Genomic DNA, 19,265 nt, shown 5'->3' with positions numbered 1-19,265 from the left:
TGCGGTCTGCGAGCGCGGATTTTCTGGGAATTGTAGTTTTATCACGACGATGTGTAAATTATTAGAAGCTTTAAAAACTACACATACTTCCGCATTTTGATGACGTCTATAGCACGCGACTTCGAAGGCGGAGCGACGTCTTGACAACCAATCGGAGCGGGCCTTCTTGGGCGGCGAGCCAATAAGGAGCCGAGAGGTCCGGACGTCAATCTCTGTGGTCCGCAATGTTTTGATGCAGCTGGTGAACATGTTATGGAAAATAAGTGCTACAAAAAAAAAGACTTTAAATGGTCCAACGAATGGACATTTTTGACCTACCCTGTCCTCCAACCCAGCTTCGTGACCTGCCGAACATGGCTGTGTCACGCCAATTTTCTTCCCATCACAAAAACCTTCCTAACCCCCATTTACTTCTGGGGTCATTTCCGCTTACGTCAGTTCCTCTTACGTCATTGACAGCGATCGATAGCACTTCGTTTGACTCTTTTTTTATAATACAGCGTTAACAAAACGTCTGAATTATCAACAATAATGTTGATTTAAAGTACAGACATTTAACATTATATATTAATTAATATTACTGAAATGTTTCAACAGAAATGTTGATTTAAAGTACAGACATTTAACAGTATTATATATTAATTAATATTAGTGAAATGGTTTCAACAATAATGTTGATTTAAAGTAGTACAGACATTTAACAGTATTATATATTAATTAATATTTTTTGCACGTTACCACGAAGACAGAAGTTCGCAGCAGCGGCCCTAACACTCCGCTTGAAATGTTGCAAAGCCTGCTGGTGTTTGACATAAGTCCCCTGGGACAGATAAAGACGAATATCATCCAGTGACACCACCATTTTCAGGAGATTTGGATTTATCGATCGCTGGCAATGACGTAAGAGGAAATGACGTAAGTAAGAGGAACTAACGTAAGCGGAAATGACCCCGGAAGTAAATGGGGGTTAGGAAGGTTTTTGTGATGGGAAGAAAATTGGCGTGACAGCTGCGGTTGCAAGGCAGGTGTGTTGACCATACTTGCCAACCTTCAGACCTCAGAATTAGGGAGATATTCAAAAGAGGGGGATATATATATATAATAAATACTTGAATTTCAGTGAATTCAAGTATTTCTTATATATATACAGGTAAAAGCCAGTAAATTAGAATATTTTGAAAAACTTGATTTATTTCAGTAATTCCATTCAAAAGGTGTAACTTGTACATTATATTTATTCATTGCACACAGACTGATGCATTCAAATGTTTATTTCATTTAATTTTGATGATTTGAAGTGGCAACAAATGAAAATCCAAAATTCTGTGTGCCACAAAATTAGAATATTACTTAAGGCTAATACAAAAAAGGGATTTTTAGAAATGTTGGCCAACTGAAAAGTATGAAAATGAAAAATATGAGCATGTACAATACTCAATACTTGGTTGGAGCTCCTTTTGCCTCAATTACTGCGTTAATGCGGCGTGGCATGGAGTCGATGAGTTTCTGGCACTGCTCAGGTGTTATGAGAGCCCAGGTTGCTCTGATAGTGGCCTTCAACTCTTCTGCGTTTTTGGGTCTGGCATTCTGCATCTTCCTTTTCACAATACCCCACAGATTTTCTATGGGGCTAAGGTCAGGGGAGTTGGTGGGCCAATTTAGAACAGAAATACCATGGTCCGTAAACCAGGCACGGGTAGATTTTGCGCTGTGTGCAGGCGCCAAGTCCTGTTGGAACTTGAAATCTCCATCTCCATTGAGCAGGTCAGCAGCAGGAAGCATGAAGTGCTCTAAAACTTGCTGGTAGACGGCTGCGTTGACCCTGGATCTCAGGAAACAGAGTGGACCGACACCAGCAGATGACATGGCACCCCAAACCATCATTGATGGTGGAAACTTTACACTAGACTTCAGGCAACGTGGATCCTGTGCCTCTCCTGTCTTCCTCCAGACTCTGGGACCTCGATTTCCAAAGGAAATGCAAAATTTGCTTTCGTCAGAAAACATGACTTTGGAGCACTCAGCAGCAGTCCAGCTCTTTTTTTCAGGGTCAAAGCAGCCGTCTACCAGCAAGTTTTAGAGCACTTCATGCTTCCTGCTGCTGACCTGCTCTATGGAGATGGAGATTTCAAGTTCCAACAGGACTTGGCGCCTGCACACAGCGCAAAATCTACCCGTGCCTGGTTTACGGACCATGGTATTTCTGTTCTAAATTGGCCCGCCAACTCCCCTGACCTTAGCCCCATAGAAAATCTGTGGGGTATTGTGAAAAGGAAGATGCAGAATGCCAGACCCAAAAACGCAGAAGAGTTGAAGGCCACTATCAGAGCAACCTGGGCTCTCATAACACCTGAGCAGTGCCAGAAACTCATCGACTCCATGCCACGCCGCATTAACGCAGTAATTGAGGCAAAAGGAGCTCCAACCAAGTATTGAGTATTGTACATGCTCATATTTTTCATTTTCATACTTTTCAGTTGGCCAACATTTCTAAAAATCCCTTTTTTGTATTAGCCTTAAGTAATATTCTAATTTTGTGGCACACGGAATTTTGGATTTTCATTTGTTGCCACTTCAAATCATCAAAATTAAATGAAATAAACATTTGAATGCATCAGTCTGTGTGCAATGAATAAATATAATGTACAAGTTACACCTTTTGAATGCAATTACTGAAATAAATCAAGTTTTTCAAAATATTCTAATTTACTGGCTTTTACCTGTGTATATATATATATATATATATATATATATATATATATAAATAAAAGAAGGAGGATAGGGATGATGTTTGTTAAAAAAAATTATCAATGTCGATGCCATTAGCAAATCCTCTTATCGAATCCAGTTAGGTTGTTGTGTGTGCGCCTTGTGTGTGCACTGAGTTCCAAAAGCCATAGATGCTATGTGACCGGGCCGGCACGCTGTTTATATGGAGGAAAAGCAGACGTGACTGAGGACAGCATGCGGACGTGACTGTAGACAGCATGCGGATGTGAATGAGGACAGCATGCGGACGTGACTGAGGACAGCATGCGGCAGTTAAAGGGTGAAGGTTTCAGGTGAGAGAGTACGCTAAAGGCACGCCCCCAATATTGTTGTCCGGGTGGAAATCGAGAGAAATTCGTGAGAATGGTTGCCCCGGGATATTTTCGGGAGGGGTACTGAAATTCGGGACTCTCCCTGGAAAATCGGGAGGGTTGGCAAGTATGGTGTTGACAGTCTTTTTCAACCACTACCAGTGTGCCGCGAAATACAGTCTGGTGTGCCGTGGGAAATTATGTAATTTCACCTAATTGGTGTGCAAAAAAACATTTTTTTTTGCATACCAGTAATTATAATCATTGAAGCTTAGGCATGGCCATGCAGAACGAAAGTAAAACTGAACCGGCTGCAAAGTCAACAAAACACAAAATGCTGGACGACAGCAAAGACGTACGGCGTGTGGAGCAGAGACGGCGTCCACAAAGTACACCCGTACATGACATGACAATCAACAATGTCCCCACAAAGAAGGGTAGCGTCCGCACTACTTACATAGTCTCGATTGCGAAAACAAAGCAGGTGCGGAGACACCCAGGGAAGAAATGAAACTGCAACAGGAAAATACCAACAAAACAGGAAAAAACACCAAAATAGGAACGCAGGACTAGGACTAAAACACTACACACAGGAAAACAGCAAACAACTCAAAATAAGTCTAGGCGTGATGTGACAGGTGGTGACAGTACACCTACTTTGAGACAAGAGCTATATTGATGCATGCTTGGTTATGGTTTGAATTCATATCCAACAATTGTGAGAACAACTATTTATTGTCTATATCGGCTACTGAGTTCCGTTTTTTTTTATGATTTCTGCTGGTGGTGTGCCTCAGGATTTTTTAAATTAATAATATGTGCCTTGGCTCAGAAAAGGTTGAAAAACACTGTTGACAGGTGCGATATTCGGCTGATGATAGCGTTCGCATCTGTCCATTAAACCTACCTTCTTTCTTTTTTGAATTTTATAAACCTTTATTTATGATACGCAACATTTACTTATAATCAAGAAATAATAATAATCAAAACAAGTACAAAAACAGTACAAAACAGCGCCAGGGGGTCGTAAACTCAAAAAAGTAATTAAAATAGAATGCAATATATATATATGTACCACAATGTAAAGCTTTTGGCTCACACAAGTTCCGTAAATAATCCAAATTTGGAACAAAGCATCATAGTTTTCACAGCTTTTATTACACCCATTTTCTTTTTTATTATTTTTATTTTATAAACCTTTATTTATAAACTGCAACATTTACAAACAATCGAGAAATAATAATAATCAAAATAAGTAAAAAAAAAACAGTACAAATCAGCGCCAGGGGGTTGTAAACTCAATAAAGTAACTAAAATAGAATGCAATATATATATATATATATATATATATATATATACATAGCAAAGTGCAAAGCCATAGGCTCACACAAGTTCAGTAAATAATTTAAATTTGGAACACAGCATCATAGTTTTCACAGATTTTTGGTTGTTAAAAGGTAGAGTGTTTTAACGTAGAGTTCTAATTCTTTTTTAAAGGCACAAAAAACAGGTCGGGTATTGAGAAACTTACATTTATGAGTATACAACTTAGCCAATAGTATAATGAGGTTGCAAAGGTAAAATTCCTTTTCAGATGTTTTTCATACAGTGTAAATCCAAATAGCACATCTTTTACACCCGTTTTCTTTCTTTTTTAACTTTTATTTATAAATTTCAACATTTACAAACAGACAAGAAACAGTAATCAAAATAAGTACAAAAATAGTACAAAGCAGCGCCAGGGGGTTATAAATTCAAAGTAACTAAAATAGAATGCAAAAAATATATATATATAAAATAAACAAAGTGCAAAGCCATAGGCTCACTCAATTTCAGTAAATAACTTAAATTTGTAACACAGCATAATTCTTTTTTAAAGGCACAAAAGACAGGTCGGGTATTGAGAAACTTATATTTATGAATATAAAACTTAGCCAATAGTATAATGAGGTTGCAAAGGTAAAATTCATTTGAAATTTTTTGTTCATATAGTGTAAAACCAAATATCACATCTTTAAAACAAAGCACAAACTTGTCAAGAATATTGTCCAGGATTTGCCTGGGAAGCTGGACAGGACAAAAAAAAAAAAAAAAAAAGAATATTGTCCAGGATGAAGTGACAGATGCCTTGCCATAGTGATCGAGTGCTTTCACAAGTCCAAAACAGGTGGTAAACAGTCTATGGATGCATGTTACATGATTGGTGCAGGTAACATCAATGTCCTTCTTGTATCTAACCATCACAGTCTTAACAGGGTAATACATTAAACGATGAATGATTTTAAAAGATATCTCTTTGACTTTGTTGGTAAGTAAATACCTGTTAGGAAGGGACCACGTTTTGACCCAGCAGATGTCATTCACAATATTATTCCAGAGCGCAATTACATAGGAGACAGACACACAATCATCTTGGAATAAGCTGCGGATTTTTCTGTTGTTTTTCTGATCAAAGCAAAGTTTCCCCACAGGAGTGTCAAGTGGATCATTCATAATTTTTACAGCAGAAAGAGGAGATGAGTAAGCCCTGTACAACATAACAACACCTGTTGGAATGGCATCAAATACAATGGCAAATTGTTTGGGAGTCACAGGGACCTTAAAATGGTTGAGAAATGATTGGTAATTCAAAAGTTCACCTTCCTTATTGAAAAGCTGACTCACTAAAATAATATCATTGTTGAACCAATTGTTGAGGAAAAGAGATTTCCTTTGTAATATATGTCTTTATTGTTCCAAATGAAATATTTGGTAGGTGAGAAATTGTGCTTGTATATAAGAGACCATGCCAGAAGGGCTTGTTTGTGGAAGTTTGAAAGAGCAACAGGAATCCTATCAATGTTGTAGTTACACAATAGCAAAAATTTTTAGGTCTCCAAGGTTAGAAAATACATGATGAGAAATGAAGTTCCAAATTGAGGTAGGGTCTTTCAAATAGTGTCTTATCTAGGGCTGCAACAACTAATCGATTAAATCGATTAAAATCGATTATAAAAATAGTTGCCGATTAATTTAATCATCGATTCGTTGGATCTATGCTATGCGCATGCGCAGAGGCTTTTTTAATTTTATTTAATTTTATTTTTTTAAATAAAATAAACCTTTATTTATAAACTGCAACATGTACAAACAGCTGAGAAACAATAATCAAAATAAGTATGGTGCCAGTATGCTGTTTTTTTTCAATAAAATACTGGAAAGGATAGAAATGTAGTTTGTCTCTTTTATCCGATTATTAATCGAAGTAATAATCGACAGATTGATCGATTATCAAATTAATCGTTAGTTGCAGCCCTAGTCTTATCCAATTAATCTTTAAGGTGTTGTTTAGTGTAGTGAAATCCAGAAAGTTTAGACCACCCTGATTGTAATTGTTCATTATAACAGATTTCTTAATATAATGAATTTTGTTTTTCCAAATAAAGTCAACAAGTATTTTGTCAATAGTTTTACATATTTTTCGGTTAACATCTAAAGAAATAGCCGCATACGTAAGCCTGGAGATACCTTCTGCTTTGGAAAGCAAGGTTGTGCCTTTTAAGGATAAATCTCTCTGTAGCCATTGGTTAAATCTTTTCTTAGTTTTTTCTACAATTGGATTTAAGTTCAAGACCGATCTAGAACTCTGATTTTTAGTGATAAGTATTCCTCGGTAATTAATACTATCCGTAACTGGAATTTGACATATATACATCATTTCACATCTCTTCACAGCCATTAGTTCACTTATTCACATTCAGACGGAGACCAGAAGCCAAGGAAAAAACATGAATCACATCCAAGGCAAGAGGAATTTGAGAAGAGTCCTTCAAAAAGAGTGTTGTGTCGTCAGCCAGTTGGCTGATAGTTATTTCTCTGTCTAATACAGAGCTCCCCTTTAAACGACTAGTTTTTATATGAACCGATAACAATTGGGTGGCTAACAAAAATAAATATGGAGAAATCGGACAACCTAGCCGTATCCCACGTTTTAATTCGAATCTTGGAGATGTACCAGATTTTTAGCTTTATTGAGCTATTACCATTGCAGTACAAAGTCTTGATTGTTTTGAGGAACAAATTGCCGAAGCCAAATTTGTCAAGTGTCCGGAAGATAAATTCATGTTCGATCGAGTCAAAGGCTTTGTAGAAGTCCAGGAAAATAAGGAAGCCTTCATCATTAATGACCTCTGGGTAATCCAGTATGTCAAGTACAAGCCTGATATTATTCGATATGTGTCTCCCTCTCATAATACCTGACTGTGTTTTACACCCACTTTCTCGGCAGCTAGCCACTTAGCAAACACACGATAATAAGCTGCGACGGGAGGAACGAGGAGTCGTTGCGTAACTGCGTTCTGCGAGCGCGGATTTTCTGGGAATTGTAGTTTTATCACGACGATGTGTTTATTAATAGAAGCTTATAAAAACTACACATACTTTTGCATTTTGATGACGTCTTTAGCGCGCGACTTCGATGGCGGAGCGACGTCTTGACAACCAATCGGAGCGGGCCTTCTTGGGCGGCGAGCCAATAATGAGCCGAGAGGTCCGGACGTCAATCGCTGCGGTCCGCAATGTTTTGATGCAGCTGGTGAACATGTTAGGGAAAATACGTGCTACAACGAAAAAACGAGGACGTGTATTTTGTTTTTGGGAGACAGTTTGTTTTCACGCTACGAGAGTACACGTAGATCCACTCCTCGTATTTTGTGAGTGTTTTTGTTGTTGCTGTTTTTAGCTTCCTGCCTGTCATGGCTTGAATTACGCCAAGATGAAGCAAACGTGAAGAATGCTAGCAGGCAGCTAAGGTGACATTTTCACGGTGTTTATTATTATTGTTATTATTAGTATGACTTGTTTTGCTCGTGACGCTTTTACACGCATACGTGTTTTAATGCCTTTAAGCGTCGTGAAGGTTCATGTGTAACGTGTCTATGACTGCCCTGCCCAAGATGGCACCTTGCTGGAGCTTCAGTTTTTGTGTATCAATGACACTGCAACACTGCAACGCCTAAATCTCGCCTCTCCTTCCCTATGACCTGCACGATTTATGCACAACTAGATTCTGTGGAATCGCCTCTGGACGAGCACCCATATATGTTTTATCTGGGCCTATTCTTTGTGAACGTGCTGGTCCTCTACTATGCCTTCCTCATGGAGTACATCGTCCTGAATGTGGGGATAGTTTTCCTGCCAGAGGACATGGACCAGGCCCTGGTGGACCTCGGGGTCCTGTCCGACCCGGCGTCCCTGCCCTACGATACGGACGCGGACCTGGACGTGCTGGAGGGCTACCTGGAGTGATGGAGTGGTGCTGATGAGGGATGCAAAGGTCAGGGACGAACTGGGCCTGGTCGGCCCTCCATTGGAGGGATGGAAGGTAAGCATGGAGGCTCGAATGGGACAAAAGAAATCGATACGACTTTAAATAATTATTTAATTAATTAATTATAATGGAAATTGAAAGTACATCAATTTGACTTAAAAGTATATTCAATAATTCAGTCCTTTGATTATTTTAATATTTATGTTATTTGATTATTGATTTCATTATTTATATAATTATTTCACGATTTAATTTATTAATTTATTGTTTAATAATCCATTTAATTATTTCAAGAACCTGTGCGTTATGGAAGGTCAAATGGGACATAATTAAATGTAAAATGTCTTTAATTACATTTTTCAATATTTTAGGATTTTTAATCATGTCAATATTGATTTAATCTATTATTTTTGAATCAATAAATAACTAAATGAAGATTTAAATATCTACTTAAATGTGTCAATTATATTTGGAACTACATACATAAATGTGTCATTAACTTATTTAATGTCAAATTATATTTAGTATTTAGTTATTAAATTTTTATCAATATTTAAGTAATTTTAATAAATTAAAACAATTCACCCTTTAATTTTTTTTCAACATTTTAATTATTTTGTGATTTAAAAATTAACAAAATAAATATCTTAAAAAATACTTAAACGTGTCATTATTTATAATTGGAACTACATATATACATGTTATTTAAAGTGTCATTAATCTATTGAATGTAAAAAAAAATTATTTCAGTAATTAGTAGATTTTTTGTAATTTAATAATTAACAAAAACATATTTAATTACTTAAATGTGTCATTAAATAATTATATGTGGAATTAAATACATAATTATATTTTAATAAGTTAATCATTTAATTTTTCAATATTTTAGTAATTGTAATCATCTCAATATTTAATTATTTTACGATTCAATAATTTTTGAGTCAACAACTAAGTAAATGAAGATTTAAATATCTACTTAAATGTGTCAATTATATTTGGAACTACATACATAAATGTGTCATTAACTTATTTAATGTCAAATTATATTCAGCAATTAGTTATTAAATTTTTATCAATATTTAAGTAATTTTAATAAATTAAAACAATTCATCCTTTAATTTTTTTTCAACATTTTAATTATTTTGTGATTTAAAAATTAACAAAATAAATATCTTAAAAAATACTTAAACGTGTCATTATTTATAATTGGAACTACATAAATACATGTTATTTAAAGTGTCATTAATCTATTGAATGTAAAAAAAAATTATTTCAGTAATTAGTAGATTTTTTGTAATTTAATAATTAACAAAAACATATTTAATTACTTAAATGTGTCATTAAATAATTATATGTGGAATTAAATACATAATTATATTTTAATAAGTTAATCATTTAATTTTTCAATATTTTAGTAATTGTAATCATCTCAATATTTAATTATTTTACGATTCAATAATTTTTGAGTCAACAACTAAGTAAATGAAGATTTAAATATCTACTTGAATGTGTCAATTATATTTGGAACTACATACATAAATGTGTCATTAACTTATTTAATGTCAAATTATATTTAGCAATTAGTTATTAAATTTTTATCAATATTTAAGTAATTTTAATAAATTAAAACAATTCATCCTTTAATTTTTTTTCAACATTTTAATTATTTTTTGATTTAAAAATTAACAAAATAAATATCTTAAAAAATACTTAAACGTGTCATTATTTATAATTGGAACTACATACATACATGTTATTTAAAGTGTCATTAATCTATTGAATGTAAAAAAAATTATTTCAGTAATTAGTAGATTTTTTGTAATTTAATAATTAACAAAAACATATTTAATTACTTAAATGTGTCATTAAATAATTATATGTGGAATTGAATACATAATTATATTTTAATAAGTTAATCATTTAATTTTTCAATATTTTAGTAATTGTAATCATCTCAATATTTAATTATTTTACGATTCAATAATTTTTGAGTCAACAACTAAGTAAATGAAGATTTAAATATCTACTTAAATGTGTCAATTATATTTGGAACTACATACATAAATGTGTCATTAACTTATTTAATGTCAAATTATATTTAGCAATTAGTTATTCAATTTTTATCAATATTTAAGTAATTTTAATAAATTAAAACAACTCATCCTTTAATTTTTTTTCAACATTTTAATTATTTTGTGATTTAAAAATTAACAAAATAAATATCTTAAAAAATACTTAAACGTGTCATTATTTATAATTGGAACTACATAAATACATGTTATTTAAAGTGTCATTAATCTATTGAATGTAAAAAAAAAAATTTTCAGTAACTAGTAGATTTTTTGTAATTTAATAATTAACAAAAACATATTTAATTACTTAAATGTGTCATTAAATAATTATATGTGGAATTAAATACATAATTATATTTTAATAAGTTAATCATTTAATTTTTCAATATTTTAGTAACTGTAATCATCTCAATATATAATTATTTTACGATTTAATAATTTTTGAGTCAATAACTAACTAAATGAAGATTTAAATAACTACTTAAATGTGTCAATAATTATAATTGGAACTACATACATGTGTTATTCAAAGGATCATTGACTTATTTAATGTAAAATAATATTTAATAATTAGTCATTACATTTTAATTTTAATATTTAAGTCATTTTAATCAATTAAAACATTTATTTCATAATTTGATAATTTTTTTTAACGCTTCAATTATTTTGTGATTTAATAATTAACAAAATTAAATATTTTAAAAATACTTAAATGTCATTTATAATTGGAACTACATAAATACAGGTTATTTAAAGTGTCATTAAATTATTGAATGTAATAAGATATTTATTCATTTGTCATTTAATTGATTTTTAATATTTAAGTAATTTTAATAATTTAATTATAATTTCATGATACTGAATTATTCACATTTCGATTTTTTTGTAATTTAATAATTAACCAAAAATATTTAGATAATTACTTAAATGTGTTATTAAATAATTATAAGTGGAATTACATACATGAATGTTATATTTAATAAGTTAATTATATTTTTCAATATTTTAGTAATTGTAATCATCTCAATATTGATTTAATTATTTTATGATTCAATAATTTTTGAGTCGATAAATAACAAAATGAAGATTTAAATAACGACCTAAATGTGTCATTAATTAATTACAATTGAAACTACATACACGTGTTATTCAAAGTGTCAACTTATTTAATTGAAAATAATATTTAATGATTAGTCATTACATTTTTATTTTAATATTTAAGTAATTTTAATCAATACAATTTTTTTTTTTCAACGTTTTAATTATTCTGTGATTTAATCATTAACAAAATAAATATTTACAAAAACACTTAAGTGTCATTAATTATTTATAATTGGAATTACATAAATACATGTTATTTAAAGTGTCATTAATCTATTGAATGTAAAATTATATTTATTAATTTCAGTCATTTAATTTATTATTTCAATATTTAAGTCATTTTAATCATTTAATTATAATTTCATAATTTATTTAATTATTTTACATTTTGATTATGTCGTAATTTAATAATTCACAAAAAATATTTAGATAATTACTTAGATGTGTCATTAAATTATAATTGGAACTACATACATAAATGTGTTACTTAAAGAGTCATTAACTTATTAAATGTAAAATAATATTTAATAAGTTAGTCATTTAATTTATTATTTTAGTAATTGTAATCTTCTCAAATTTTACTTAATTATTTAATTAATTATTTCAGGAAGTAATTATTTTTTATTTAATAATTAACTGAAATATATATATATATATATATATATATATATATATATATATATATATATATATATATATATATATATATATATATATATATATATATATATATATATATATATATATATATATATATATATATATATAAATCAATCAATCAATGTTTATTTATATAGCCCTAATCACAAGTGTCTATATATATATATTTAAAATGAATGGAATTAAATGCATAAATCTGTTATTCAATGTGTCATGAACTTATTCGAAGTAAAATATTTAATCATTTGGTCATTTAATTTATTAATTCAATATTTAAGTACTGTAAATCCCTTAAATATTTATTTCATTATTTGATTTCACAATTTTATTATTTTGTATTTTTATTATTTAGACACTATCATATGAGTAAGTTTAATTGTCATTAATTATCATTGGAATTAAATACACAAACGTGTTAATCAAAGTGTCATTAACTTATTCAGTCACTTATTTCAATATTTAAGTACATTTTTAAATCATGTAATTTAATGCTGCAACAACTAATCGATTATAAAAATAGTCGGCGATTAATTTAGTCATCGATTCGTTGGATCTATGCTATGCGCATGCGCTGAGGCTACGTGTTTTTGTTTAAAAAACTTTTTTTTTTAACCTTTATTTATAAACTGCAACATTTACAAACAGCTGAGAAACAATAATCAAAATAATAGGGGTGTAACGGTACGTGTATTTGTATCGGACCGTTTCGGTACGGGGGTTTCGGTTCGGTGCGGAGGTGTACCGAACGAAATTCCACACGGACATATTAATTGTTTCATAATTTGACGAATTATTCAATGGTCCATTTAAGTATTTTGTGTAGGTTCTGCAGCGTCAAATGGCAACAAATAAATACATCTAAAGAATTACCAAAACATGATTCAATTAATTTTAATTAAAATAAAGATATTTTTTAATGTAAGATTACAATTATTTGATTAATCAATGCTTTCTTTATTTCATGATTTAATTAATTATTTCAAGATTTAATGATTTAATAAATTTACAGTTTTATTTATTTATCATGAATTTATTTTAGCTGTCAATGTGCATTTTTCTTTTATATATATATATATATATATATATATATATGAATATATATATATATATATATATATATATATATATATATATATATATATATATATATATATATATATATATATATATATATATATATATATATATATATTTACATATAATTATAAAATAAATAAAATCCCCTGAAGAGCAGGGAAACCTGCAAAACCGGCTTGTAGGGATGTGTTTTTTCCTGACCTAACGTATATTTATATATAAATATATATTTTTAAGCGGTCATTTTTATCAGTAACGCTGTGTCTTTTCTACATGACGCCAGGTGGTCTCGCTAGACAACCACCAAGTCTTCCACTCCCGTCCTCAGGAAGAGACCTGGACTCTTAGCTTTGTGTCCTCCACGAGGGACACGGGGACAGGAAGTGGCAAACACGTTTCAGAGTCTGCACGCCCTGAACGTCGTCAAGACAATGCAAGTAATTACTCTCGATGAACTTAATTAGCCAGGAGAATGTTGTGTGGCGGACTCTCACGCTAGGACAAGTGGGTAACAGGAAGTACGACGTGTGTTCATCAGGAGCCTGGCCAAGTCTGGCATGCATTAAAAACCTTTTTTTTTGCGCTCATAGAGACTTTTAGTAAAAATCACTTAAGTTAGTTTTGCACAAGAATTATTAGGGGTGTGAATCTTTGGGCAGTCCCATTCCTGCTATTATTTGGTGTAATAATTAGAGTGAGACTTTTTCAAAATAGCGCCATTAAAAATGGAATCTTCAAAAAAAAAAAAAGGCAAAATATTTTTATTAAATAAAAAAAATACTAATTTTTTAATTAATTTTTTTAATCAATTTTTGAAAGCTATGAATGGATTTAAAATGGCGATTGCACCCCTAATAACGACTTGAGTTATTATGCATACTAATTATCATCATTTTTAATTGAACAGGACTCTTGATGCTGTTTTTATTTTCATCTCTAAGGATTTTGTTTTTTGTTCACGTTACCTCGAAGCAATAATGACAAATTGTTTAATAATCCGCATTCTGCGAAAGAAGTCACGCACAGATTCCGCTCGTTGGCGAGTGAAATAAAACCATCTTTGGCAGAGAAATGGCTGATTTATTCTTCATGTTGCGAAATAAAAAACCCAAAAGCAGTGAAGTTGGCACGTTGTGTAAATGGTCAATCAATCAATCAATCAATGTTTATTTATATAGCCCTAAATCACAAGTGTCTCAAAGGGCTGTACAAGCCACAACGACATCCTCGGTACAGAGCCCACATACAGGCAAGGAAAACTCACCCCAGTGGGACGTCAATGTGAATGACTATGAGAAACCTTGGAGAGGACCGCATATGTGGGTAACCCCCCCCCCCCCCTCTAGGGGAGACCGAAAGCAATGGATGTCGAGTGGGTCTGACATAATATTGTGAAAGTCCAACACATCAGCGAAAGTCCAGTCCATAGTGGGGCCAGCAGGAACCATCCCGATCGGAGACGGGTTAGCAGCGTAGAGATGTCCCCATCCGATGGTAAATAAAAACAGAATTAGAGATGTCCGATAATATCGGCCTGCCGATATTATCGGCCTGCCGATATTATCGGCCGATAAATGCTTTCAAATGTAATATCGGAAATTATCGGTATCGTTTTTTTTTTTTATCGGTACGTTTTGTTTTGTTTTTAATTAATTTTTTTAATTTATTGAATCAACATAAAAAACACAAGATACACTTACAATTAGTGCACCAACCCCCAAAAAAACCCTCCCCCATTTACACTCATTCACACTCATTCACACAAAAGGGTTGTTTCTTTCTGTTATTAATATTCTGGTTCTTACATTATATATCAATATATATCAATACAGTCTGCAAGGGATACAGTCCGTAAGCACACAGGATTGTGCGTGCTGCTGGTCCACTAATAGTACTAACCTTTAACAGTTAATTTTACTAATTTTTATTAATTACTGGTTTCTATGAAACTGTTTTTATATTGTTTTACTTTCTTTTTTATTCAAGAAATTCTTTTATATTTATTTATCTTATTTTATTTTATTAATAAAAAAAAAAAGGACCTTATCTTCACCATACCTGGTTGTCCAAATTAGGCATAATAATGTGTTAATTCCACGACTGTATATATCAGTTGATATCGGTATCGGTTGGACAATATCGGATATCGGCAAAAAAGCCATTATCGGACATCCCTAAACAGAATACAATGATTTGCAAATCCTTTTCAACTTATATTCAATTTAATAGACTGCAAAGACAAGATATTTAATGTTCACACTGAGAAACTTCATTTTTTTGCAAATATTAGCTCATTTGGAATTTGATGCCTGCAACATGTTTCAAAAGAGCTGGCACAAGTGGCAAAAAAGACTGAGAAAGTTGAGGAATGCTCATCAAACACTTATTTGGAACATCCCACAGGTGAACAGGCTAATTGGGAACAGGTGGGTGCCATGATTGGGTACAAAAGCAACGTCCATGAAATGCTCAGTCATTCACAAACAAGGATGGGTCAACATATGCCTGAGCAAATTGTTTAAGAAGAACATTTCTCAACCAGCTATTGCAAGGAATTTAGGAACTTCACCATCTACGCTCCGTAATATCAAAAGGTTCAGAGAATCTGGAGAAATCACTGCATGTAAGCGGCAAGGCTGAAAACCAATATTGAATGCTTGTGACCTTCGATCCCTCAGGCGGTACTGCATCAAAAAGCGACATCAGTGCGTAAAGGATATCACCTCATGGGCTAAGGAACACTTCAGAAAACCACTGTCAGTAACTGCAGTTTGTCGCTACATCTGTAAGTGCAAGTTAAAACTCTAATATGCAAAGCCAAATATATCTTATCTATCAACAACACCCAGAAACGCCGCCGGCTTGGCTGGCCCCGTCATCTAAGATGGACTGATGCAAAGTGGAAAAGTGTTCCGTGGTCTGACGGGTCCACATTTCAAATTGTTTTTGGAAACTGGACGTCGTGTTCTCCGGACCAAAGACGAAAAGAACCATCCGGACTGTTATAGGCGCAAAGTTAAAAAGCCAGCATCTGTGATGGTATGGGGGTGTATTAGTGCCCAATGCATGGGTAACTTACACATCTGTGAAGGCACCATTAATGCTGAAAGGTACATACAGGTTTTGGAGCAACATATGTTGCCATCCAAGCATCGTTATCATGGACGCCCCTGCTTATTTCAGCAAGACAATGCCAAGCCACGTGTTCCAACAGCGTGGCTTCATAGTAAAAGAGTGCGGGTACTAGACTGGCCTGCCTGTAGTCCAGACCTGTCTCCCATTGAAAATGTGTGGAGCATTATGAAGCCTAAAATACCACAACGGAGACCCCGGACTGTTGAACAACTTAAGCTGTACATCAAGCAAGAATGGGAAATAATTCCACCTGAGAAGCTTAAAAAATGTGTCTCCTCAGTTTCCAAATGTTTACTGAGTGTTGTTAAAAGGAAAGGCCATGTAACACAGTGGTGAACATGCCCTTTCCCAACTACTTTGGCACGTGTTGTAGCCATGAAATCCTAAGTTAATTATTATCTGCAAAAAAAAAAAAAGTTTATGATTAAAAACCACAGAACAATTTTCCACTTTGTATCAGTCCATCTTAGATGAGCGCAGGCCCAGCGAAGCCGACAGCGTTTCTGGGTGTTGTTGATAAACGGTTTTTGCCTTGCATAGGAGAGTTTTAACTTGCACTTACAGATGTAGCGACCAACTGTAGTTACTGACAGTGGGTTTCTGAAGTGTTCCTCAGCCCATGTGGTGATATCCTTTACACACTGATGTCGCTTGTTGATGCAGTACAGCCTGAGGGATCGAAGGTCACGGGCTTAGCTGTTTACGTGCAGTGATTTCTCCAGATTCTCTGAACCCTTTGATGATATTACGGAGCGTAGATGGTGAAATCCCTAAATTCCTTGCAATAGCTGGTTGAGAAAGGTTTTTCTTAAACTGTTCAACAATTTGCTCACGCATTTGTTGACGAAGTGGTGACCCTCGCCCCATCCTTGTTTGTGAATGACTGAGCATTTCATGGAATCTACTTTTATACCCAATCATGGCACCCACCTGTTCCCAATTTCCCTGTTCACCTGTGAGATGTTCCAAATAAGTGTTTGATGAGCATTCCTCAACTTTATCAGTATTTATTGCCACCTTTCCCAACTTCTTTGTCACGTGTTGCTGGCATCAAATTCTAAAGTTAATGATTATTTGCAACAAAAAAAACGTTTATCAGTTTGAACATCAAATATGTTGTCTTTGTAGCATATTCAACTGAATATGGGTTGAAAATTATTTGCAAATCATTTTATTCCGTTTATATTTACATCTAACACAATTTCCCATCTCATATGGAAACGGGGTTTGTATATATACATACAGGTATATGTATATATAAGTGTATATATGTGTGTATGTACGTGTGTATATGTATATACAGTATATATATATATGTATATATATATATATATATATATTGTTGCGTCGACCAGCATTCCTCCAATGGGGAATTCAAATTGCTAGTCTCTCCCAGATTCTTTTTATGGCACATAAGCTGATGTTTATATTCAATCAACAGGCAGCAGTTGGTATTTTGTGGTTTATTCTCCAAGCTTAGAGGACAAACTGAGACCAATCCAGCACACCAGCGTTCCCCAGCCCGGTCCAGATCGGTCTAGCTCGGTCTCCCCCCAAACCCCCGGAAGTCCCGTGATCTTCCCTCTGTCCCCCGCCTGCTGTTTCCTCAGTCTAGCTGTGCTCCTTATCTTAGGAATGTAATGGCAGTCTCAACAAAGAGAATAAACAGCACTCTGACTCTAACCAAGGACACTCGAATCCAAGCACTTTGTACCACACGAGACATTAGCTGATGTAAATATGACTATAGGAGTTTTTAGAAAGAAGTAACACTTAAATATGGATATGATTCTGATCTGCTTCCAACAAGTTCCCCTTTAAGATCTTCTAATAAGATCTTTATTACTTGTACAAAACTTATAAAGCACGCCCCACATTAAAGTCTTAAAGTTACCACTTTGCTAGACCCCCTTTAGTGACACTTAGCACAAGGGGCTGTGCGGTTCTGGATGGTCTCGAGGGAGGTTGTTCAGCAAGTCCCTCAACTGTGTCACGAGTCAGGTTGGTTAGTCTCAACGGCGGCGGGGACTTAGAGAGGCCGCTGAAACAGGAGTTCCAAGGGGTGTTAATTTGGTGAGTGGGGTCACCAGTCTAACCATAGCACAAAGCCCAACGGCTGACGTCGGGATTCTAATGTACAATCTGTGCTTCCCACAACACCAGAATAAGTCAGCTCGTGCCCAAGGGCCTATCCTAGAGCCATCTATCAGTGTGGTGCACCAGTAACGGTTGATGTCACCCAATTTGTTGGGGGACGAAGAGGGTCCTGTAATTTGAAAACGCGTGTAATTCAGCTTTTGGGCCACAAAGGGAAGAAGTCGGGTGGCATTGTCAACAGAAGGGTACACATGTCAGTCAACTTAAAAGGGGCGGGGTAAGTGTGGGAAAAGGGACGTCCAGCGGAAGAAGCAACACAGTCACCCAGGTTTTGGCATCCACCTGAGCCGCAGGTTGTCTGCACCCGCTCCTAAGGGCAAAGGTCAAAGTTACCAGGCCTTCGGTGGTGATGTCATTAGCACGCACAGATGTGAGCCTTTGAAACACCACCGAGGTGGGGTGGTACTTTAGGTGCTACAGAGGGTGTAGAGGTAGTTAACGCCCTCTCAAGGACATTAATTTTAATAATTCCTTTAGCGTCTGTATCAGTCAGGTCAAGCCCCAAAACAACATAAAAGGGACGATGGGCACAACTTACCAGAGTATGTTGTCTGCATCCGACACCAATGGTTCAGGGTTGAGTCGTAACAAATATAGAGGTTATTACCACGGTAATAGCTATTGTGTCCCCCGTAATTAATCACACTGCACAGGTCAAAAATAAGTCTTGCTATC

The 19,265-nt window shown here is 33.9% G+C and overlaps 1 protein-coding gene across 2 annotated transcripts; it reads left to right on the top strand.

The window, feature by feature from the left end:
* Nucleotides 1-7,458: 7,458 nt before the first annotated feature.
* Nucleotides 7,459-14,448, top strand: dexi (Dexi homolog (mouse)). Of its 2 annotated transcripts, XM_062049467.1 has the most exons (3): nt 7,459-7,771; nt 8,125-8,442; nt 13,582-14,448. In XM_062049467.1, exons 1-2 carry the CDS (start codon nt 7,537-7,539, stop codon nt 8,364-8,366), a joined length of 477 nt encoding a protein of 158 aa, XP_061905451.1. In that variant the 5' UTR covers nt 7,459-7,536; the 3' UTR covers nt 8,367-8,442; nt 13,582-14,448. The 2 variants fall into 2 exon arrangements, with proteins under 2 accessions (XP_061905451.1, XP_061905452.1); XM_062049468.1 differs by having other exon boundaries at nt 7,630-8,442; nt 13,582-14,443.
* Nucleotides 14,449-19,265: the final 4,817 nt, after the last annotated feature.

The sequence above is a fragment of the Entelurus aequoreus genome, linkage group LG06, assembly GCF_033978785.1.
Source record: "Entelurus aequoreus isolate RoL-2023_Sb linkage group LG06, RoL_Eaeq_v1.1, whole genome shotgun sequence".
Classification (NCBI taxonomy): domain Eukaryota; kingdom Metazoa; phylum Chordata; class Actinopteri; order Syngnathiformes; family Syngnathidae; genus Entelurus; species Entelurus aequoreus.
This window is presented reverse-complemented; position numbering and strand designations above follow the sequence as displayed.